The following is a 26079-nucleotide window of genomic DNA, read 5'->3' on the forward strand; positions in this document are numbered from 1 at the left end:
GAAAATAAAAACAATGTATCAAAATGTATGGTAAGATGCTAAAGCAATGTTTGGAGGGAAATGTACAGTGCAAAATGCTCATATTGGAGAAAAAAGAATAGTTCTAAATTATATAAGAACAATAACCCTAACACCTGGTCTCTCTTCCTTTCCATCAGACTGAATTATCTTAAGGAAGATACATAAGTACAACAGATAGATTTTCCAAACTCATGCATGTGCATTTTGAAGTCAGACATTATAATCAATTAAGATGAATTCCTAGAACATCTGGTCACCAGCCAGGCATCCGATTTAGGATATATCACTTTACGCATTAAATGCAACCGCTTTCAATAACATTTTGCTGCCTTCTTCCTTTGAAAGCAAAAATGTCCATTTCAAAACTATAGTTTTTTAATTTGAAGAAAAGTTTATTGTTTACTGATTATTATTCTTACAGATAAAGATGTAAAAGGGCAAAACACATGATAGGAAAATATAATTAATATGTATATAATAAAATGATAAAGATATGATTATAAATAATGTGTCTTGAACTTAGGGTGACCAACCATCACCGATTGCCCAAGTCCAAAGGGATTCCGGAAACATGGGTCTTGAAATGCTAACTGGGAAAGTCCTGGGGAAATCAAAACAAGTTAGAGATCTTGCTTCAACTATACTCAAGACAGGTTTATTTTTAAGACATCTAAAAGACTAATTGAATTAGGCATACATCTGTAATGAAACATAGGGGTCTATTTTAACAATTTAAAAAACAAACTTATCAAATACCTAAAAACAAAGTAATTCAATGTCTTAAAATACATGTTAAATTGATTTTTTTTTCTTATTTTCATGAGATCTAACTATACGTTTGTTGATAAATCCACAGGTTATGCCTCACGACCTCCGTCCTGGGCCCACTGATGGTTCCTAGACTGCCTCTGTGCATTTGCCATCTTTTCAGTTTGTTTTCTCTCCCTCTCTCTTTTTTTCATAGCTACCACTTTTATTTTTCGGCATTACTATCCAAGATTCTTTGCCAAAATATATCCACAATCCCCAGTTCTGCTTGCCTCAGCTTCTCAAATGTGTTACAATGTAACCAAGGATAGGCCAACTACTGACTAGTTTTCCTTTTTTCTCCTCTTTAGATGGTGTAGTCAGTGCAGTGGTTCTCCATAGATGTGTGAGTGCTTGTGTGGTAGTGTGTAAGCCTGTATGGGGTGATCTGTTGGGTATACCACAACCAGCAAAGGGCTTCTACAAATGACAGAGACTCCCACCCCTGAAGACTCTACTTTAATTCCTGGAGAACTGGGCTTGGAAGTAGCAAAGAATAATTTGAAAAGACCTCAGGATTGATTCTGATATATCTATCACTAACTCCCCAAGCTCTACCAACACACACACGTGAGTGTGCACACACACACATATACATGTGAGTGTGAGCGCACACCCACGCACACCACACACACCAACACACCATTGGAATCTTCATACAAACCACTTATCAATTTCATTCCTGTTAGTAGGATCTCCAAACTTCCTTCTTTCCCATCCTGCCTCCCTCACACCTACTGCCTACACACACACACACACACACACACACACTCCATGAAGACGTTTTTCTTTGGACAGAAAAACAATAGTGAAATAGAAGGCAATTCAAATGATGGTGGGTTGATCTTGGAAGAACTCTACCATCCAAGCACTCCCCTTGCAGTCTAACAGCTCTGAAGAGAGACTGTGCTATGTTAAGCCTATTATTAACTCACAATAATCCAAAGAGGTAATTACTGTTCTCAGCATCACTTTATAGAAAGGAAAAGTGAGATACAGAGACAGAAAGTAGAATGGGGCTGAGGGGAAGGGACAGTGAGAAGTTAATTCTTAATGGTTATAGAGTATCAGTTTGGGTGATAAAATAATTCCTCAGATGAATAGTGGTAATGGTTGCACAACAATGTGAATGTATTAATGCCACTAAACAGTATACTTAAAATGATACCAGATAATGATAGTAGTATTGAATGCAAACAATTATTTCAAATCTTAGTTTACCTATTACATTTTTCAAAGCAAAACATATACACTCTTAAAAATATCTACTAATTTTAAAACATTATACAATTCAACTCTACCCACTACAAACATTTATTCCCAGGTAACCTGAAAAAGGTAGTATACAGGACTGACTCAGTAGTCAGACTACCTGGATTGAGTCCTTCACCACTTGCTAGCTGTGAGGTTGGACACGCCTCCTAATTTCTCATTATATCACTTTACCCTTCTATAAAGTGATGCTGAAAACAGTAATTAATATTAGGGTTATTGTGAATTAATATATATAAAACTTTGAGCAGTTCCTGGCACATAGCAAACATTCAGTAAATGTTGGCCAAAATGTTTTGTATGGTGTAACAAAAAAGTTAAGCTTTTTACTATGTAAAACATTTATATACTGATATAGAATGGATTTTTTAAAAATAACATACAAGAAAAAATTTTGATAACTAACAAAGAGAATATGCAAAAGAATTTGCAAAATAAATAAATAAAACTATTCCAGCTGTGTATATTTAAAGTTTTATAGATGATTTATTTTTCCATTGTATAATGATTCTACAACTCAGGAATAAGGTTTATGTAGGTATGTCCTCTAAGCAGTAGACCATGTGCAATAACAAACAGCCATTGACACTTTTCACTTGCAGACTATTAATGGGCAACAACTTTAATTGCTATGTATGTTTAAAACTTAATGAAGATATGAATAATTTAAATTGTTTGCTATATATACAAAAACAAGGAATATTAGACTTGCAGTGTTATCCAGTCATTTATTTCCTAGAAGTATACAAATGGAATTTATCACAAAAACATTTATTAAAACATGAATGAACTTTAATAATGAATATTAGGAGTGGCCATTACCTATTAAAACCATCACTTATTACAAAGAAGGAAATATTATACTAGAATCCTTGTTTCTCTTTCATAAATCTTATGCAGGGGTCCAGCCTTCCAATGAACTGACACTAACTAATTGTTTACTGTCTATACCAAAATTTTCTCCAACTGTTGACAAACCAGTCACAAGGGTACACAGCAGTAGATGGGACCATTTCTTCTACTAATCTTTTAGGCAATTTCTCCTGCATATCTTGGCAGGAAGCCTGTAACAGTTTGAACAGAGTTGTGCACAATATGTGCAGTGCAGCCAAAACTCATTAAGTGCCTTTGTCTCATGCATCTTGTGAAATACAATATTGCACTGCTGATGAGCAATGCCTCCAAATGTTATGTTAACGTTAAGATCACCAGAAACCATTAATTTACTAGTCAAATTACATCTCTCAGAAGCATTTAGACAATGTTATAGGGAATGATCTGCCTATCACCAAATATAAATGAAATTTTAATGACTGTTTTCCAGGTGCTTCAGACACAGGTTAAGAAAGTGTTCTAGAATATACTTAATGACTAATTTGTTACAGCATTAAAGTTTATTTTAAACTTTAATTTAAATGTAACACTTTCTATACCTTTTTTCCAGGTTCAAAGTCTTGGTAGCACTCTGTATTCATTAAAAGACTACTTTCTTTCAGAGATTTAAGAAAAGACTTCAATTTTTAGTTCCACCTTTTATTTTTTTTTAATTCAAATATAATTGACTTACAATATTAGTTTCAGGCATATAACATAGTAATTTGATATTTTATACATTACAAAATGATCACCACAGTAAGTCTAGTTACAATCTGTCATCATACACAGTTATTTACAATATTATTGCCTATATTCCCTATACTTCACATCACATTCCCATTATTTATTTTTTTAACACCTTTATTGGAGTATAATTGCTTTACAATGGTGTGTTAGTTTCTGCTTTATAACAAAGTGAATCAGCTATACATATACGTATATCCCCATACCTCCTTCCTCTTGAGTCTACATCCCAACTTCCCTACCCCACCCTCTAGGTGGTCATAAAACCCCAAGCTGACCTCCCTATGCTATGTGGCTGCTTCCCACTAGCTATCTATCTTACATTTGGTAGCGTATATATGTCTATGCCACTCTCTCACTTTGTCCCAGCTTACCCTTCCCCCTCCCCATGTCCTCAAGTCCATTTTCTATGTCTGAGTCTTTATTCCTGTCCTGCCCCTAGGTTCTTCAGAACCTTTTTTTTTTTTAGATTCCATATATATGTGTTAGCCTATGGTATTTGTTTTTCTCTTTCTGACTTACTTCACTCTATATGACAGACTCTAGGTCCATTCACCTCACTACAAATAACTAAATTTCATTTCTTTTTCTGGCTGAGTTATATTCCACTGTGTGTATGTGCCACATCTTCTTTATCCATTCATCTGTCATGAACACTTATGTTGCTTCCATGTCCTGGCTGTTGTAAATAGAGTTGCAATGAATATTGTGGTACATGACTCTTTTTGAATTATGGTTTTCTCAGGGTGTATGCCAGGTAGTGGGATTGCTGGGTCATATGGTAGTACTATTTTTAGATTTTTAAAAAACCTCCATACTGTTCTCCATAGTGGTTATATCAATTTACATTCCCACCAACAGTGCAAGAGGGCTCCCTTTTCTCTACACCCTCTCCAGCATGTTTTGTTTGTAAATTTTTTGGTGATGACCATTCTGACTGATGTGAGGTGATACCTCATTGCAGTTTTGATTTGCATTTCTCTAATGATGAGTGATGTTGAGCATCCTTTCATGTGTTTGTTGGCAATCTGTATATCTTCTTTGGAGAAATGTCTATTTATGTCTTCTGCCCATCTTTGGGTTGGGTTGTTTATTTTTTTGATATGGAGCTGAATGAGCTGCTTGTAAATTTTGGAGATGAATCCTTTGTCAGTTGCTTCATTTGCAAATCTTTTCTCCCATTCTGAGTGTTGTGTTTTCGTCTTGATTAGGGTTTTCCTTTGCTGTGCAAAAGCTTTTAAGTTTCATTGGGTACCATGTGTTTATTTCTGTTTTTATTTCCATTTCTCTAGGAGGGGGGTCAAAAAGGATCTTGCTGTGACTTAGGTCAAAGAGTGTTCTGCCTATGTTTTCCTCTAAGAGTTTTATAGTGTCTGGCCTTACATTTAGGTCTTTAATCCATTTTGAGTTTATTTTTGTGTATGGTGTTAGGGAGTGTTCTAATTTCATTCTTTTACATGTAGCTGTCCAGTTTTCCAAGCACCACTTATTGAAGAGGTTCTCTTTTCTCCATTGTATATTCTTGCCTCCTTTATCAAAAATAAGGTGACCATATGTGCGTGGGGTTATCTCTGGGCTTTCTATCCTGTTCCATTGATCTATATTTCTATTTTTGTGCCAGTAACATACTGTCTTGATTACTGTAACTTTGTAGCTTTGTAGCTTTGTCTGAAGTCTGGGAGCCTGATTCCTCCAGCTCCATTTTTCTTTCTCAATATTGCTTAGGCTATTCAGGGTCTCTTGTGTTTCCATAGAAATTGGGAAATTTTTTGTTCTAGTTCTGTGAAAAAATGCCATTGGTAGTTTGAAAGGGATTGCATTGAATCCATAGATTGCTTTGGATAGTATAGTCATTTTCACAATGTTGATTCTTCCAATCCAAGAACATGGTATATCTCTCCATCTGTTTGTATCATCTTTAATTTCTTTCATCAATATCTTATAATTTTCTGCATACAGATCTTCTGGCTCTTTAGGTAGGTTTATTCCTAGGTAGTTTATTTTTTTGTTGCAGTCATAAATGGGAGTATTTCCTTAATTTCTCTTTCAGATTTTTCATCATTAGTGTATAGGATTGCCAGAGACTTCTGTGAATTAATTTTGTATCCTGCTACTTTACCAAATTCATTGATTAGCTCTAGTAGTTTTCTGGTAGCATCTTTAGGATTCTCTATGTATAGTATCATCTGCAAACAGTGAGAGCTTTACTTCTTCTTTTCCAATTTGGATTCCTTTTACTTCTTTTTCTTCTCTATTGCTGTGGCTAAAGCTTCCAAAACTATGTTGAATAATAGTGGTGAGAGTGGTCAACCTTGTCTTGTTCCTGATCTTAGAGGAAATGGTTTCACTTTCTCACCATTGAGAATGATGTTGGCTGTGGGTTTGTCATATATAGACTTTATTATGTTGAGGTAAGTTCCCTCTCTGCCTACTTTCTGCAGGGGTTTTATCATAAATGGGTGTTGAATTTTGTCAAAAGCTTTCTCTGCATCTATTGAGATGATCATATGATTTTTCTCCTTCAATTTGTTAATATGGTGTATCACATTGATTGATTTGTGTATATTGAAGAATCCTTGCATTCCTGGAATAAACCCCAGTTCATCATGGTGTGTGATCATTTTAACGTGCTGCTGGATTCTGTGTGCTAGTATTTTGTTGAGTATTTTTGCATCTCTTCATCAGTGATATTGGCTTGTAGCTTTCTTTCTTTGTGACATCTTTGTCTGGTTTTGGTATCAGGGTGATGGTGGCTTTGGAGAATGAGCTTGGGAGTGTTCCTCCCTCTGCTATTGTTTGGAGGAGTTTGAGAAGGATAGGTGTTAGCTTTTCTCTACATGTTTAATAGAATTCACCTGTGAAGCCATCTGGCCCTGGACTTTGGTTTGTTGGAAGATTTTTAAGTACAGTCTCAATTTAAGTGCTTCTGATTGGTCTGTTTATATTTTCTATTTCTTCCTGGTTCAGTCTCACAAGGTTGTGATTTTCTAAGAATTTGTCCATTTCTTCCAGGTTGTCCATTTTATTAGCATATCATTGCTTATAGTAATCTCTCATGATCCTTTGTATTTCTGCAGTGTCAGTTGTTACTTCTTCTTTTTCATTTCTAATTCTATTGATTTGAGTCTTTTCCCTTTTCTTCTTTATGAGTCTGGCTAATGGTTTATCAATTTTGTTTATGTTCTCAAACAACCAGCTTTTAGTTTTATTGATCTTTGGTGTTCTTTCCTTCATTTCTTTTTCATATATTTCTGATCTGATCTTTATGATTTCTTTCCTTCTGCTAACTTTGGGGGTTTTTTGTTCTTCTTTCTCTAATTGCTTTAGGTGTAAGATTTGGTTTTTTATTTGAGATGTTTCTTCTTTCTTGAGGTAGGATTGTATTGCTATAAACTTCCCTCTTAGAACTGCTTTTGCTGCATCCCACAGGTTTTGAGTAATAGTGTTTTCATTGTCATTTGTTTCTAGGTATTTTTTGATTACCTCTTTGATTGCTTCAGTGATTTCTTAGTTATTAAGTAGTGTATTGTTTAACCTCCATGTGTTTGTATTTTTTACATATTTTTTCCTGTAATTGACATCTAGTCTTATAGCGTTGTGGTCAGTAAAGTTAGTAGATATGATTTCAAATTTCTTAAATTTATCAAGGCTTGATTTGTGACCCAAGATATGATCTATCCTGGAGAATGTTCCATGAGCACTTGAGAAGAAAGTGTATTCTGTTGTTTTTGGATGGAATATCCTAGAAGTATCAATTAAGTCCATCTTTTTTAATGTATCATTTAAAGCTTGTGTTTCCTTATTTATTTTCATTTTGTATGATCTGTCCATTGGTGCAAGTGGTGTGTTAAAGTCCCTTACTCCTATTGTGTCACGGGTGATTGCCCCTTATATGGCTGTTAGTATTTGCCTTATGTATTGAGGTGCTCCTATGTTGGGTGCATAAATATTTACACTTGTTATATCTTCTTCTTGGACTGATCCCTTGATTATGTAGTATTCTTCTTTATCTCTTGTAATAGTCTTTATTTTAAAGTCAATTTGTCTGATATGAGAATTGCTACTCCATCTTTATTTTGATTTCCATTTGCATGGAATATCTTTTTCTATCCCCTCACTTCGGCCTGTATGTGTCCCTAGGTCTGAAGTAGGTCTCTTGTAAACAGCATATATACAGGTCTTGTTTTTGTATCCATTCAGCCAGTCTATGTCTTTTGGTTGAAGTATTTAATCCATTTACCTTTAAGGTAATTATCGATATGTATGTTCCTATGACCATTTTTGTAATTGTTTTGGGTTTGTTATTGTAGGTCTTTTCCTTCTCTTGTTTTTCCTGCCAAGAGAAGTTCCTTTAGCATTTGTTGTAAAGCTGGTTTGGTGGTGCTGAACTCTCTCAGCTTTTGCTTGTCTGTAAACGTTTTAATTTCTCCATCAAATCTGAATGAGATCCTTGCTGGGTAGAGTAATCTTGGTTGCAGGTTTTTCCCTTTCATCACTTTAAATATGTCCTGCCACTCCCTTGTGGGTTGCAGAGTTTCTGCTGAAATATCAGCTGTTAACCTTATGGGGATTCCCTTGTATGTTTTTTGGGTTTTTTTCCCTTGCTGCTTTAAACATTTTTTCTCTGTATTAATTTTTGATAGTTTGATTAATATGTGTCTTGGCATGGTTCTCCTTGGATTTACCCTGTATGGGACCTTGTGTGATTTCTGGACTTGATTGACTATTTCCTTTCTCATATTAGGGCAGTTTTCAACTATAATAGTTTCAAATATTTTCTCAGTCCCTTTCTTTTTCTCTCCTTCTTCTGGGATCCCTATAATCCGAATGCTGGTACATTTAATGTTGTCCCAGAAGTCGGTGAGACAGTCCTCAATTCTCTTCATTCTTTTTTCTTCATTCTGCTCTGAGGTAGTTATTTCCACTATTTTATCTTCCAGGACACTTATCCATTTTTCTGCCTCAGTTATTCTGTTATTGATTCCTTCTAGAGATTTTTAAATTTCTTTTATTGAATTGTTTATCATTGTTTATTTGCTCTTTAGTTGTTCTAGGTCCTTGTTAAAGGTTTCTTTTATTTTCTCCATTCTATTTCCAAGATTTTGGATCATGTTTACTATCATTACTCTGAACTCTTTTTCAGGTACACTGCCTATTTCCTCTTCATTTGTTTGGTCTGGTGGGTTTTTACCTTGCTCCTTCATCTGCTGTGTGTTTCTCTGTCTTCTCATTTTGCTTAAGTTACTGTATTTGGGGTCTCCTTTTTGCAGGCTGCAGGTTTGTAATTCCCATTGTTTTTGGTGTCTGCCCCCAGTGGCTAAGTTTTGTTCAGTGGGTTGTGTAGGCTTCCTGGTGGAGGGGACTAGTGTCTGTGTTCTGGTGGATGATGCTGGTTATTGTCTTTCTGGTGGGCAGGACTGTGTCTGGTGGTGTGTTTTGGGGTGTCTGTGACCTTATTATGATTTTAGGCAGCCTCTCTGCTAATGGGTGGAGTTGTGTTCCTGTCTTGCTAGTTTTTTGTCATAGGGTGTCCAGCACTGTAGCTTGCTGGTCGTTGAGTGGAGCTGGGTCTTAGCATTGAGATGGAGATCTCTGGGAGAGCTTTTGCCATTTGATATTACATGGAGCTGGGAAGTCTCTGGTGGACCAGTGTCCTAAGCTCAGCTCTCCTGAGCTCTCCTCTGAGCTCTCAGAGGAGAAAAAAATAAGGAAGAGAGCAACCAAATCAATAAAAAAGTCTACCAGTGATAATAAACTCTAAATACTAAACTAAGATAAACATAAAACCCAAAACAAGTTAAATTCAGAAGGCAAACCCCAAGTCTACAGTTGCTCCTAAAGTCCACCACCTCAGTTTTGGGATGATTCGTTGTCTACTCAGGTATTTCAGAGATGCAGGGTATGTCAAGTTGATTGTTGGGATTTAATCTGCTGCTCCTGAGGCTGCCAGGAGAGATTTCCCTTATCAAGCATATCATTTGCAAATATCTTCTCCCATTTAGTAGGTTGCATTTTTGTTCTTTTGATGGTTTACTTCACTATGTAAAACTTTTCATTTTAATGTCATCTCGTTTGTTTATTTTTGTTTTTGTTGCCCTTCCCTGAGAAGACAGAGCCAAAAAAAATATTTAAGATCAATGTTGAAGAGTGGACTACCAATGTCTTCTTCTAGAAATTTTATAGTTTCAGACCTTATATTGTAAGTCTTTAATTAATTTTGAGTTTATCTTTGTATATGGTATGAAAAAGCAGTTCAGTTTTATCATTTTGCATCTAGCTGTCCAGTTTTCCCAATACCATTTATTGAAGGGACTGTCTTTTCCCCATTGTATATTCTTGCCTCCTTTGTCATAGATTAATTGACCATATGTGTGTGGATTTATTTCTGGGTTCCCTATTCAATTCATCTATACATCTGTTTTTGTGCCAATAACATACACTTTTCATTACTATAGCTTTGTATTATAGTTTGAAAACAGGGAGCTTGATACCACCAGCTTTGTTGATCTTTCTCAGAATTGTTTGGGATATTCAGGGTCTTTTGTGGTTCCATTCAAATTTTAGGATTATTTGTTTTAGTTCTGTGGAAAATGCCATGAGCATTTTGATAGAGATTGCATTGAATCTGTATATTGCTTTGGATAGTATGGACACTTTAACAATATTATATCTTCCAATCTATGACAACAGTATACCTTTCCATTTAGTTGTGCCATCTTCAATTTCTTTCATCAGTGTCATAGTTTTCAGAATATAGGTCTCTCACCTCCTTGTTTATATTTATTCCTAAGTATTTTATTCTTTTGATGCAATTATAATTGAGATTTTCCTCATTACTTTTTCTGATAGTTTGTAATTAGTGTATAGATATACACTAATAACTTTACTGAATTTATTTATTAGTTCTAATAGTTTTTAGGTCGAGTCTTTAGGGTTCTATCTATATAGTATCATGTCATCTTCAAACAGTGACAGTTTTACTTCTTTCTTTCCAATTTGGATGCCTTTTATTTCTTTTTCTTGTTTTATTTCTGTGGCTAGGACTTCCAAAACTATGTTGACTAAAAGTGGGAAGCAGCTGCATAGCACAGGGAGATCAGCTCAGTGCTTTGTGACCACCTAGAGGGGTGAGATAGGGAGGGTGGGAGGGAGGCTCAAGAGGGAGGGGGTATGGGGATATATGTATACATATAGCTGATTCACTTTGTTATACAGCAGAAACTAACACAACATTGTATAACAGTTATACTCCAATAAAGACTTTAAAAAATAATAAAAATTTTAAAAGAACAATAAAAGTGGTGAGGTTGAGCATCCTTTATTGTTCCTGATCTTAGGGGAAAAGCTTTTAGCTTTTCACCATTGGGTATGATGAACCTATTTACAAAACAGAAGTTGAGTCACAGATGTAGAAAACAAACTTATGGTTTCCAAGGGGGATGGGGGGAGGGATAAACTGGGAGATTGGCATTGACATATACCCACTACTACATATAGAATAGATAACTAATAAGAACCTACTGAATAGCACAGGGAACTCTATTAGATACTCTGTAGCGAGGTATATGGAAATAGAATCTTAAAAAGAGTAGGTATATATGTATATATAACTGATTCACTTTTTTGTACAACAGAAACTAACACAACATTGTAAATCAACTATACTTCAATTTTTAAAATTAAGTTAAAAAATTATGGGATGCAGCAAAAACTGTTCTAAGAGACAAGTTCATAGTGATACAGACCTACCTCAAGAAATAAGAGAAATCTCAAATAAACAATCTAACTTTATACCTAAAGAAACTAGAAAAAGAAGAACAAACAAACCCAGAGTTGGTAGAAGGAAAGAAATAATAAGGTCAGATTGGAAATAAATGAAATAGAGTTTCATCTTCTATTAATTTATGTGTATTGCCAGGTCCACATTTTACTTTGCCTCCAGTGCTATCATTCCACATATGTATTTTCCCATGTTAAAGTCTGATCCTAGAATATCTTTAGTACTCCAAATAAAGCCCACTAACAGCTACTTCCCTCTCTTTTCAACTTCTCTTGAAAATGCACCCCATCGATGAATTATCCCTGACTAGAAAGAAGGCAGAGTGATCTCCTCTAAGGTACTTTGTTAAACATTCTCAATTGATCCTTGATAAAACAAAATACAGTTATACTTTCGTGTTCCACATATAGTATATTCATTATTTAAACTTACATTTTAAAATTATGCTTATTTTTTTGTCCTAGATTATAAACCTAAAGCCATCAAGTTATTTGCATGATTTGGCATGGAATCTAGATCATCACCATACACCAAGAGGCATTTAACAAGTAACGTGCAAATCATTCATTATCTACAAAATTTTATAAACATAAATAGCCAAGCTGATTAAGCAAAATACTAAAGAATTATGTTCTTCAACATCAGTGATTTCATTAATTCAATGTTCTAACTTCCTTATTGTCTGAGACACATCCCTAATTGACAGGTGAACAATCCTTTATCGTTTAGTGACAAAATCAAATAAACTACATGACAACCTGAACAATAAGGCAAAAATTGATCTTTAAAGCTTCCCCCAAAAGACCCTGAATCAACAAGAAATAGATCAATTTATTCATTAATGGTAGACAAGGCCATCACATCCAGGTCAAAAATTCAACTACATTTGATCTAACAATCAAGAGGTTATTTTTTTCCTTTTGTCATTTGCTAAAGTCTACTCATTTAGCCTCCCTCAACTCAATTTTTAAAAATATTTTAAGACAATGATAACATAGCACTTATTGATTTGAAAAATATTCCAATTTATAAAATAGCTATAATACAAACACATTTTTATTGACTTTGTTTTTAATAGACACTGGGCTAAGACTTAAAAGCACATTTTACAAGTGTAAAGTCCTCATATCTGAGCCACACACAAAAGAAATACTTCCTCCTTACTTACTGATAGATAGTATTAAAGGAGAAGGCAAATAAAATGGTTTGAGCTTCCCTGGATTCAATAGAATCCATAAAAATGATAGGTCATGTGCTAAAATAGTTATTTCTGGAGAGCTGAACATGGCAATATTGTAAGATCAGCCTTATTCAGATTTTGTGACTGGTGATTCAGAAAAAGTCAGGCCAGAAACAAATGTAGGCTTGGAACAACTTCTCAAATGTTAGGGGCTCTGAGAATTTTGTAGTGACTTCAACTTTTTATTAATTAAAAAATGTTTTCAGGGTATATGCCCAGTAGTGGGATTGCTGGGTCGTATGGTAGTTCTATTTTCAGTTTTTTAAGGAACCTCCACACTGTTCTCCATAGTGGCTGTATCAATTTACATTCCCACCAACAGTGTAAGAGAAAACCATAATTCAAAAAGAGTCATGTACCACAATGTTCATTGCGGCTCTATTTACAATAGCCAGGGCATGGAAGAAACCTAAGTGTCCATCGACAGATGAATAGATAAAGAAGATGTAGCACATATATACAATGGAACATTACTCAACCATAAAAAGAAATGAAACTGAGTTATTTGTAGTGAGGTGGATGGACCTAGAGTCTGTCATACAGAGTGAAGTAAGTCAGAAAGAAAAAAACAAATACCGTATGCTAACACATATACATGGAATCTAAAACAAGAAATGGTTCTGAAAAACCTAGGGGCAGGACAGAAATAAAGATGCAGACGTAGAGAATGGACTTGAGGAAACAGGGAGGGGAAAGGGTAAGCTGGGACGAAGTAAGAGAATGGGATTGACATATATACACTACCAAATGTAAAATAGATAGCTAGTAGGAAGAAGTCGCATAGCACAGGGAGATCATCTCGGTGCTTTGTGTCCACCTAGAGAGATGGGATAAGGAGGGTGGGAGGGAGATGCAAGAGGGAGGAGATATGGGGAAATATATACAGGTATAGCTGATTCATTTTGTTATACAGTGGAAACTAACACACCATTGTGAAGCAATTATACTCCGATAAAGATGTTTAAAAAAAATGCAGAATCTAGTTGTCTTCTATAAGGCAACATTAAAGAGATCTGTAAAAATAGAAAATGATTCTACTCTTTCATTAGTATTTTTGGAAAATAATTTTTTTTTAAAACTAACAAAAAAAATATCTTCAAAGCCCCCATAAAGGTTTGAAAAACTATGAAAGTTCAAATGAATGTTTGTCCTCCAAAAAGCAAAATTAGACAAAACAATCAAAAACCTGGAGAAAAGACATTAGGGCACAAAACTAAAACATGACAATTGAAGGTTGATTCTGAAGCCAGACTACCTGGTGAAATTCTAGCTCTAGCACCTTTTAGCTGAGTAGTTAGGAAAAGTTTCTTTCAAGTGACAAATGGGGATAATAATAGTACCTGCTTCAAAGACTTCTGTGTTCATTTAGGTACAGCTATTAGAACAGTGCTGGGCACATGGGAAGTACTACATATGATAATGTTGATCATGATGACAACAATGATGACTTATAAACTTTTCTGTCATTAGTGCATTTTCTGAAAGCATCACCAGATTAGTTTGTCTGTATTTCTTTTATTGAGGTTCTTTGCGCTTAAGCCAAAAGAGAAGTAGCTGCCTGTTTTCTGATATTCCTGATAAGATGAGACCTATTCCAGTGAAGCATTCTTTTTAGAAGACTGGTTGAAATTTCCAAACGTGATGAGTCCTCCAGGGGAAAATAATGTTCTTCAACTTAAAATTGAAGTTAAAAAAAAAAAGAAATTTCGAAATATTAAAAGTACTATGATGATGTCTGAAAATTAAAATAATTGCAAAAGATGAAAACAGCCGTTTCTAATATGGTAATTGTTGTCTGAAATGAGTGCCAATTATAGGTCAGAGGAACTTACAAAATACTGCATATTCTATTATACATTACCAATTTGGTTAAAGAGTGATGGCAGTATCTGTATGCATATTGTGCAAAGAGAACAAATATATTGCAATTATATTTCTATAGTTATATTACCTATTTTACTGCTGCATCTCTAATGAACAAGGGAATTCCACTCTTCATTATTAGCCTGCAAGACTGGCATTTGCTTTACAAGGGAATTGTCAATACAGGAAAGGGGAGATCTCAGGATTATCCACTCTACTAATCAGCTCATTTACGACTGACGCATGGATTAAAAAATGGCCCAGCATGGACTCAGAAGCCAGTATTACAGTGTTTTATATCTAGGCATGAGATATAAAATGGTCAATTTGCAGTGTCCTAATAAACAAATGCATTTTGAACAAGAACGCATTTCAAAACCATTTTTGCTGTGTCCTAATGTTTCAAGCACTTTACCCAAATACTCTTACCATATAAGTACTCTCCCACTGGGATGGACTAGTCCAGGATATTTCAAAAGATCATTTTAAGGAGCACATTCTTGTTTCTCCCTAATCTTACAAGCTTTACTTTCAAAGACCTTTAACAACAGGTGCTAATAAGGTAGTTATCACAATTGGCTACTGTTTATATATATTTAACACTAAGTATTAGAGAGTATAGTGATGATAGATAGAATATATTATCATCATTATTTATTTTCCATTATTTTCTGGAGTGTCTGTTGCCTTTAGGAAATATTACTTGGCAAAAAGCTCAATACTCTCTAGCACCACTTTTGTTGTGGTTTTCCAGAAATGCCAAATGCTACAAGCCTCCTGGGGATGAAGACAGTTTTGCAAACATGGATGAGTGCTTCATTTGGTGGCTTTTCACTTAACAGTCCTCAACAGAACCACTTCTGCACTGATTATTTATGATGCCATTCTATTTTGAAATGATTTCTCTAGCAAAATTTACATTGGAAGAATCACAAACATAAGGAGAATGTTTTTGTTCCCATAACACATTATTTAATAGCATTTTCTCCAAGGGACAGTTATTTTTCCTTATGGAACATTCTTCTTATGAAGAACTATTTTAGATATGTAGAGGTATTGTTTTACAAATAAATTATGATAGGATTTCTGTAAAGATGCTAAGTAACTTATATGAGAACCACTGTTTCAGATTTTACAGGAATTTCAGAATCCTACTTTGAAGAGAATGTTATGGCCAGGATCACTGTAGCTAAATGGGAACTAAAGCAATTATCTCCTACAGACAGCCTTTAAAAGAAACCACCTTTACTCAGTTCTCCAGATACTTATGTAAAAAAATGATGTTTGGCATTTGATTCTACTACAAAATCCTCACCTTTCCTTCAGCTATTTGGTTATGTAGACTTGACCTTAGATATCACAGAAGAAATATAGACTTCAGGTAAATGAAACCAAATTAACACATGAACATCTAGTGTTTCCAATTCTAATGATTGCTTGGGCAACTAGATTTTACTTCACTTTACTTCACTCTTGATAAGGAAAATAATCATCAGTGATATATTAATAAAATACCTTTGAAATCATGTATCTGACAGTTTTAGGTAAAGTTTATGCTCTGGGAGTTCAAATTTTACTGCCTTTTTAATAATTTGTAAATCGTGTTGACACTTTTAAGAAAAATGTCCATATTATCTAAGTCCAAATTTTACTGCTTTATTATTTCTATTATGTATTTTGAAAATGGAAATCTTTTGACCTTAAATAACCAAGTAATAAAATAAAGTAGTAAAAGAAACTGAAAAGCCATGCATCTGACTCTTTATTTCAAACCATTAAAACTCAGAAAAAAATTGATGATTTAATTCATAACCAATAGAAAAATGAAAAAAAATCCTTCTTTATACTGAAAGTGTATAGCTAGATCAGTATGAATAAAAATGAGTAATTTCTGGTTGGTCAAGATAATGGGTAGTTATTATTGTACCAATATATTTAATAGCTTAACCCAGATGGCACTACCTTTCTTTGTCTGTTCTTTGTGAGAAATTACTTGGCTATTTACTACACTTATTTCCCAAAAGAGTGCTTATTATTCTGGGAACACTACTTTACAAACACTCTATCATAAAGAAAAATAGGAAAAGATAATGTCTTCCACCTTTGAAATCGCAATAACATTTTAATGTTAAAAATGATTTGCTTTTTCCTATATCAGTGGTAACACAAATACAGGCATATTTCAGAGATATTGTGGGTTTGGATGCAGACCACTGCAATAAAATGAATATTACAATAATGTGAGTCACACAAATTTTGTGGTTTCCTAGTGCATATAAAAGTCATGTTTACACTATACTATAGTCTATTAAGTGTGCAATAGCATTATGTACAAAAATGTGCATACCTTAATTAAAAATACTTTATTAATAAAAAATGCTAACCATCTTCTGAGCCTTCATAGAGTCTTAATCTTTTTGCTTGTGGAGGGTCTTGGCTTGATGTTGATGCTGCTGACTGATCAGGGTGATGGTTGTTGAAGGCTGGGATGGCTGTGACAATTTCTTAAAATAACACAACAGTGAAGTTTGCTGCCATCGATTGACTCTTCCTTTCACGAATGATTTCTCTGTAGCATGCAATGCTGTTTGATAGCATTTTACCCACAGTAGAACTTCTTTCAAAATTGGAGTCAACCCTCTTATGCCCTGCAGCTTTATCAACTAAGTTTATGTAATATTCTAAATCCTTTGTTGTCATTTCAACTATCTTCACAGCATCTTCACCAGCAGTAGATTCCATCTCAAGAAACCACTTTTTTTTTTTTTTTGCTCATGCATAAGAAGCAACTCCTCATCCACTAACGTTTAATCATGAGATTGTAGCAATTCAGTCACATCCTCACACTCCAATTCTCATTCTAGTTCTCTTGCTATTCCTACCACATCTGCAGTTACTTTCTCCACTGAAGTCTTTAACCCCTCAAAGTCATCTATGAGATTTGGAATTAACTTCTTCCAAATTCCTGTTTATGTTGATATTTGACCTCTTCCAATGAATCACGAATGTACTTAATGGCATGTAGAATGGTGAATCCTTTCCAAAAGGTTTTTCAATTTACTTCACTCAGATTCATCAGAAGAATCACTACCTATGGCAGCTATAGCTTTACAAAGTATATTTCTTTTTTTTTTTTTTTTCTTTCCTGCAGTACGCAGGCCTCTCACTGCCGCGGCCTCTCCCTCTGCGGAGCACAGGCTCTGGACGTGCAGGCTCAGCGGCCATGGCTCACGGGCCCAGCCGCTCCGTGGCACGTGGGATCCTCCGGGACCGGGGCACAAACCCGCGCCCCCTGCATCGGCAGGCGGACTCCCAACCACTGCGCCACCAGGGAAGACCCCAAAGTATATTTCTTAAATAATAAGACTTGAAAGTCAAAATCACTTCTTGGTGCATGGCTGCAGAATGGATGCTGTTTCAGCAGGCATGAAAACATTAATCTCATTGTACATGTCCATGAGAACTCTTGATGATCAGGTGCATTGTCAATGAGCAGTTATTTTGTTTGTTTGTTTGTTTTGTTTTTTTCTTTTTGCGGTACGTGGGCCTCTCACTGCTCTGGCCTCTCCCGTTGCGGAGCACAGGCTCCGGACACACAGGCTCAGTGGCCATGGCTCACGAGCCCAGCCGCTCCGCAACATGTGGGATCCTCCCGGACCATGGCACGAACCCGCGTCCCCTGCATCGGCAGGTGGACCCTCAACCACTGCGCCACCAAGGAAGCCCAGCAGTTATGTTTTGAAAGGAATCTTTTTATTATGAGCAGTAGGTTTTAACAGTGGGCTTAAAATACTTAGCAAACCATGTTGGAAACAAGTGTGCTGTCATCCACACCTTGTTATCTCATTAATAGAGGACAAGCAGAGTAGATTTAGCATAATTCTTAAAGGTTTTAAGAGTTTCAGAATGGTAAATGAGCACCGGCTTCAACTCAAAGTCTCAAGCTCCATTAGCCCCTAACAAGAGAGTCAGCCTGTCCTTTGAAGCATTGAAGTCAGGCATTGACTTCTCTCTAGCTAGGGAAGTCCTAGATGTGGCATCTTCTTCCAATAGAAGCCTGTTTCATCTACATTGAAAATCTGTTGTTTAGTGTAGCTAGATATTCTGGAACACCTGATGCAGCTTCTACATCAGCACTTGCTGCTTCACCTCGCACTTCTATGTTATAGAGGCAACTTCTTTCTTTAAACCTCATGAACCAACCTCTGCTAGCTTCAAACGTTTCTTCTGCGGCTTCCTCGCCTCTCTCAGCCTTCACAAAGTTGAAAAGAGTTAGGGCCTTGACCTTTATTAGGCTTTGGCTTAAGGGAATGTTATGGCTGGTTTGGTCTTCTATCCAGACCACTAAAACTTTCTCTTTATCAGCAATAAGGCTGCTTCGCTTTCTTACCATTTGTGTATTCACTAGAGTAGCACTTTTAGTTTCCTTCAAGGACTTTTCCTTTGCATTCATGACTTGGCTAACTGTTTGGCACAAGAGGCCAAGCTTTCAGCATAACTCAGCTTTCAACATGCCCTCCTCCCTAAGCTTAATCATCTCTAGCTTTGGATTTAAGAGTGAGAGACAGAAGCACTTCCTTGCACTTGAACACTTAGAAGCCATAGTAGGGTTATTCATTGGCCTAATTTCAATATTGTTGTGTCTTAGGGAATAGGGAGGTCTGAGGAAAAGGAGGAAGACAGGGAACAACCAGCTGGTGAAGCAGTCAGAACATGCACAACTCTTATCAATTAAGTTCATCTTAAATAGGAGTGGTTGGCGATGCCCCTAAATCATTACAATAATAACATCAAGGATCACTGAAAACAGATTACGATACACATATAATAATGATGAAAAAGTTTGCAGTATTGTGAGAATAACCAAAATGTAATACAGAGACATGAAGTGAGCAAATGCTGTTGGAAAAATGGTGCCAATAGACTTTCTCAACACAGGGTTGCCACAAACCTTCAGTTTGTATAAGAAAACACGATTATTTGCGGTGTGTAATAAAGTGCAATAAAGTGAAGTAGGTCTGTAGTAAAAAATCCTACATGACAGAAATCCAACAAGAAGCTGAAGTAACATGCCAGGCATGTGGGGAAAACACTGTGGAAAACAGAAAAAACATGCAGTAACCCTTTACCCAATAAATTCCTAGCATTTTAACAGATGGCTTTGTTATTGGCACTCACACATTATTTCAACAATTACCATGCTGTCAGCCAATCATTGCTTACTAAAATTTGTAAGGACAAAAATGATGCCCATTCCTGTGAAAACACAGTTGACCCTTGAACAACACAGGTTTGAACTGCATGAGTCCACTTATACGTGGGTTTTTTTCAACAAATACATACTGCAGTACTATACAACCTAAGGTTGGTTGAATCGATGGATGTAAAACCACAGATATGGAGGTTAGTGCCCTTAACCCCCATGTTGCTCAAGAGTCACCTGTATTGAGTTAAGAAGTTCAAAAGTATGATACCCTTATTAATATTACTTATTGCATATTAAGTTAAATGAAATATAATACTAATCCTGAGAAGTAGCCTCTTAAAATATAAAAATACCTCGCCTGAATCTATTTCTGCTCTATACTCTTATTCCACCAACTCAGTTCCCTGTACAAGTCTAATCTATGTTCAAGCTTATTTAAACATATGAAACATTTCAGAGTTTAAATATGAAATTTATCCTGTTACTCAAGCTTTCCCTACTAGCAAACTTGGCTTCAAGCAGACCCTAGAGGCAAACCCTGTCAGAGAAATATTCTCTAGGCCTACCTACCCTCTTCCAAATCCATCTCGCTAGAGTAAACAAGCCACAAAAGAAAATCCCCATCCCTAAAATATTGCTTAGCTTTTGTGTTGGACTAGAGGGTATTATCGACATCCATTCAGAGTTGCAGTCCAGATTTCCCCTGTATTGGTTTCCACTATTACATCTATTATTTGATATTCTTTTCAAGCTTATGTTTCTAGGAGAAAATCTAAAATACTCAGCCATTGAGCAGACCAAGCTCCTAAGCTCAATATACTTTTATCTTCTATGTATTTATGGTCCAAGACTGGCCTTCAGTTTAAAAGTAAAAGAATCAAATGAGACAAAGCATCAAAAAATTATATTGCAACTCAATTTAGGGTTTAGTCTAGAAGGCCAAGGAGACTGTCACTTAAGAGAGAACTTCATCCTCTCAACAAAGTTTTTTTCTTTGACTCGTTCCTTAACTGAAATGAAAAGGTAATTTGGATCATTTCTTGACATGCCCAAGTAAATTGATTCAATCAGCCATAAGAGGTACAATAAGCATTAATGTAATTGATATTAATCATATCCACTGCAATTATGTAAATATAGCTTGGAATGCCGTGTGTCAATTTAGTATGCTACGGGTGCTTTTAGAGAACCTATGAATTTCTAAACTCAAAGGCACTGAGAATGCTTGAAAAGCATTGATATTGCCATTAGCTATGTTCCAGCTGACTTAGGTATTAAAAATCATCTTGACTTAAGATGGTTGCATCCCAATAAACCCATGGTTAAGTTGAAAATATCCTAAGTCGAAAATGCATTTAATATACATAACCTACCAAATAACACTGCTTAGCATAACCACCTTAAATGTGCTCAAAACACTGACATTAGCCTACAGTTGGGCAAAATCACCTAACACAAAGGCTATTTTATAATAAAGTGTTGAATATCTCCTGGAACTTACTGAATACTGTATTGAAAGTTAAATAAAGAATGATCATATCGGCACAGAATAGCTGCAAATGTATTGATTGTTTACCTTTGTGATCGCATGGCTGACTGGGAGCTGCAGGTCATCACCACTGCCCAGCATCATGAGAGAGTATCATACTGTATATCGCTAGCCTGGGAAAAGACCAAAATTTAAGCTTCAAAGTACAGTTTCTACTGAACGCGTTATCATTTTCACATTATTGTAAAGTCAAAAAATCGTCAGCTGAACCATCATAGGCTGGCAACCATCTGGATAGGCTAAAAGCTACTCTTGCCACATTTCACAAATACAGCTGTGAGTGATTCCATCCTAGCCCTCTGATGAGGCACGATTAAATGAACTAGATGAATTTTTATGCCTTGTATTACATTAACAGACAATGAATTGAGGTTCTTCATTTGCACATGGGGGCATGAGAGGAAAGGAAGCACTGAATTGTCCTTCAGAATGTGTGGCCCTGAAATCTATTTTTGTAGGTGAGCCCTCTGAGATGCCTTCTGAATAAGGGCTCAAATTATTCAAACAAAATGCCATTGTCTGTGGCAAACAAAGAGTTTGACTCCATGAATGAGACAAAACAGAAACCCCTGCGAGTTAAAGGAATGCTTTAAAACTAGGATAAGACAATTGTGTTATCTGTCACATATTACAAAAATATAACTTCAGGAACATTCATCTCTGTTTCTGCTTTTGCAATTTTAAGTTTTAGTCAAAAACTCTCAGCCATATCTTTCTCTCTTCCTATTGCGGAGATATAGCTCATGTGATGTCACAAGATGAAGGCTGTTAAGGCAGCTGCTCATCATAAAAGGTCTCGAAAAAGCAATAGCTTCAGCTGTATCAAATCTTCCCTGTGGAGCCATATTCAGACACATAAGCCAAACTCATATCATGTGTCTTCTTCCTCTCACACAAATGAAAAGCAAAACACTGGGGGGAAAAAGTAAAATCAAAATTAGGCCTGTCAACTTAGTTATTTCAGCACAAGTTATTGAGTTTTATGTAATGGATTCACCCCAAATTATGTGCTCCTATAAAAAAATCATCTTTGATAACAGATATTGTTATTTAACTTATGGCTTATTTTCCATTTAGAATCTCCAGGTATTTAATGTCACATGTTTTAGGCAATAGATGGACTCCTCTATACAAATACAAAGCATCAAAAATTTAACCTGCTTGCTCTTCTAATCAGAGGCAGCTCTACTGTGAAGTGATCTAGGTAGCCACCAAGGACTTCATAGAGGAAGTTTCAAGTAATACAGTCAATTTTACTCTCACCTTACAGAATTAAGAACAAAATTCAGTTTTTCCAACATTTGATAAAACATGTATTTTGTTTCTTCTATTAGAATTTTAAATAATAAGATAAACAAGTGTATCACACACACAGGCAAGAGTATTATGAAGTCACAATATGACTTTGGTTGAGTATCTCACTAATTCTAGGCCCACCTTTATTTCAAATGGATAGTATTTGAGAAAAATGATTAGCCTCAATCCAAATGACTAATATATCCAGCCATATTCACCAGAGCTATGCATTTCAGTTCAGAATTTTGTCATTTTATTTCACTCACAAAATTTTTATGACTGAATCAATTCACTTATATCATATGTATAAATGATGATCAATGGCTTGGAAAAACCAAAAAGCCAAAAACACTCATATTCTTCAACACAGTGATCCAATTCCTGAAAATTTGTCCTATGGAAATAACATAAAAAACAGCAGCAAAGTAAGCACATGCTCAGTGCACTGCTACTTTAGGGAAAAAATACTTCTACATGTTTGTTAAATTATTCTATATTCACTATATGACATATTATATAGCTATTAAAATTATTGAAAGCTGTGTATTCTTATATTTAATAAGCAAAAGACTATTTGAAGGTGCTGTTTATATTTGCTCACCTTTAGTGCTACCTGGTGTTCTCCCTCATCCTTCTTGTGAACTGCTCACACTCTGGTCACCAATAATTTCCTAATGGTTAAATCCTGGGCCACTATCAACCAGTTATTTTGATTGACTTCAACAAGGAGCAAAAGGAACTCAACCTTCTCTGCCATCACCTTCCATTTCTCCACTCCCTCCCTACCACATATACTTTGCTCCTTTCCCTGTATGCTCTAGTCGTAAACTTGGGGGCCTTCCTTGTCCCCTAAAATGATCTCTTAAATATCTGTTGTAGGGCTTCCCTGGTGGCGCAGTGGTTGAGAGCCCGCCTGCCGATGCAGGGGACACAGGTTCGTGCCCTGGTCCGGAAAGATCCCACATGCCGTGGAGCGGCTGGGCCCGTGAGCCATGGCCCCTGGGCCTGCATGTCTGGAGCCTGTGCTCCACAGCGGGAGAGGCCACAACAGTGAGAGGCCCACCTACCGCAAAAAAAAAAAAAAAAAACCTGTTGTGATCCTGAGTTCCTCTCTATCTCCTGCACCAAGCTGCCTCATTCAGTCCCTCATGACCTCCTCCCTAAACTACTGCAATTACCTCCCTACTCATCTCTCTGCTCCCAGTTCCTCCCCAGTCTACTTCATCCTCCACCTTCCCAATTTCTCACCATGTCACTTTCTCTTTAAAATCATTGATGCCTTCCAATTAAACTCAAATAGCTTGTATAGCATGCAAGGACTTTCTCGCATCTCTCCTTTTCTCAATGGCCCTATTTCATATTGCTATGTGCTCCCACTTATACTGAACCACTTGCCTCTCCCCTCATTTCTGCACCCATTGGAATCCCTGCCTGCAACATCTTTTCTTACCTTATTTGCCTCACTCACTCACCTGTGTCTCCTTTTACTATTCCAGAGTACTCTTCACATAACTTCTAATTTAACTGTTTACATGTGCATCTCTTCCACTATATCTTGACCTCCTCTGGTCAGGCATTGTGTCATATTCATTTTTTTATCCCCAACTATGTTATAACCTCTGGTATTTAGTAGAAGCCTAAGAAATATTTATTGAATGAATGAGTGAATGAAAGGAGTAAATAAAAGGCCTACGGCTATGTAAAATATGCACACCTGTAGGCACAGACTAGAAGTAAATGTGGGAAATAGATCAGCTAATTTCTGAGAACTGAATTAAAAGTATTCCTATTTTTAGTTATTTTATGAACCTATTACAATAATAAAGATCTTTAAAATCCATAGGAAATGCTTACTATAGAAATTTCCCTTGATGAGTGAATGCTGATTAGCAATATTCTCTTTGCCTATAGTACTGGTAACTTCTGTACGTACTAGTGCGATATAAGTAGAGATCTTTTGAGAAAACTTTTAGGCCAAATAGAATTCCTGTATAAAAAATTACTGGTCCAAAGTCACAATATTCAAAGTCATTCAAGATATTGAATCTTGGGGACTTATTTGAAATGGACAGGCAATTTCTGGAAGGTTTGCTTAGGGCTTCTGTCCTAAGTAGTAACTCTGCTAGTTCATGGGTGCAGTTCTGTCCATATGCAGAATATGAAATTGCAAACGGGAGTGAAATGCTCATCAAGCAAACATTAAATACTAACAAAATTCCAGAAAATCTTTGCATTTTCAATTATGCTAGATCACTTTACATATCCCAAGCTCCCTAGCAGATAAACAGCTTCTTGTGAGAAATAATAAAATATCATGCTTTCTTAGAATACATACATATATATATATATATACATATATATATATATATATATGAAGTAGAGAAGGATAGCAAGAATATGCAATCAGAGATAATCTCTTTTTAATCAACCATGATTAGTCATGTATCTCAACTGATACTACTTTCTGTAAGAATATTCTTTGCCCTTTATCATTAGCTGAAGGTACAGTGAAAAAAAAAATGTCCATGACTACTGATATATAAAACCATATAGGAGCAGGAACCTAAATATTTTAAATATGTTTTACTGCTTATTAGAAAAATCACATGATATTAATCAGTTCCCTTTCTGCTGGCTGAAATTCTTCCATGGTAGCCTAAAGAGCTTAGAACCATAAAAGACTATAGAGATCATCTAGAGCCTCTAACTTTTGCACATCCTGTTACATAGAAAACGGTAATATTTAAGCCAAATACTATGGGAGAGGAGTTACTACATGGTGGACCACTACAGAGAACTACTCTTAAATCTTAGGCATCAAAGTCTCAGGAGTTTATCGGGACGTCCCTGGTGGTCAGTGATAAAGAATCCACCTTCCAATGCAGGGGACTAGGGTTCGATCCCTGGTTGGGGAACTAAGATCCCACATGCTGTGGGGCAACTAAGCCTGGGCGCCACAACTACTGAGCTCCAGCACCTCAATGAGAGAGCCCGTACGCTGCAAACTACAGAGCCCACACACCCTGGAGCCCACGCGCCACAACTAGAGAGAGAAAACCAGCACTCCACAACTAGAGAGAAGCCCGTGTACCACAACAAAGAGCCCGCACACCTCAACAAAATATCCCGCATGAGGGTGCCGCGACTAAGACACAAGGCAGATAAGAAAGAAAGAAAGGACGAAAGAAAGAATCCACTGGGGAAAAAAAAAAATCTCAGGAGTTTATCAAAGGAGCCATACAAATATGGTAATGTAATTTCAACTGTTGTAAAATTTTGAATGGTTGTAGGAATACAAAACAAAACAAACGATGCTCAAATTTTAAAGAAATTCTAAACAAGAAATTATATTAAATTAATTTATTAATATATAATTAATAAATTATATAAATTTAATAATAATTAAAGTTATATTAAATTAATTT

At 35.9% G+C, this 26079-nt stretch overlaps 1 protein-coding gene across 1 annotated transcript in view; it reads right to left on the reverse strand.

Annotated features, from left to right (window-relative positions):
- The window catches only part of SAMSN1 (SAM domain, SH3 domain and nuclear localization signals 1), a 394513-nt gene that overhangs the window by 257470 nt on the left and 110964 nt on the right, over window positions 1-26079 (reverse strand). Inside the window, exon 3 of the mRNA XM_082624481.1 lies at window positions 21386-21471. Coding sequence (XP_082480607.1) covers window positions 21386-21442 — 57 coding nt within the window. The 5' untranslated portion in view covers window positions 21443-21471. The remainder of the gene's footprint in view (window positions 1-21385; window positions 21472-26079) is intronic.

Source organism: Mesoplodon mirus (assembly GCF_964341445.2).
Source record: "Mesoplodon mirus genome assembly, chromosome: 6".
Classification (NCBI taxonomy): Eukaryota; Metazoa; Chordata; class Mammalia; order Artiodactyla; family Ziphiidae; genus Mesoplodon; species Mesoplodon mirus.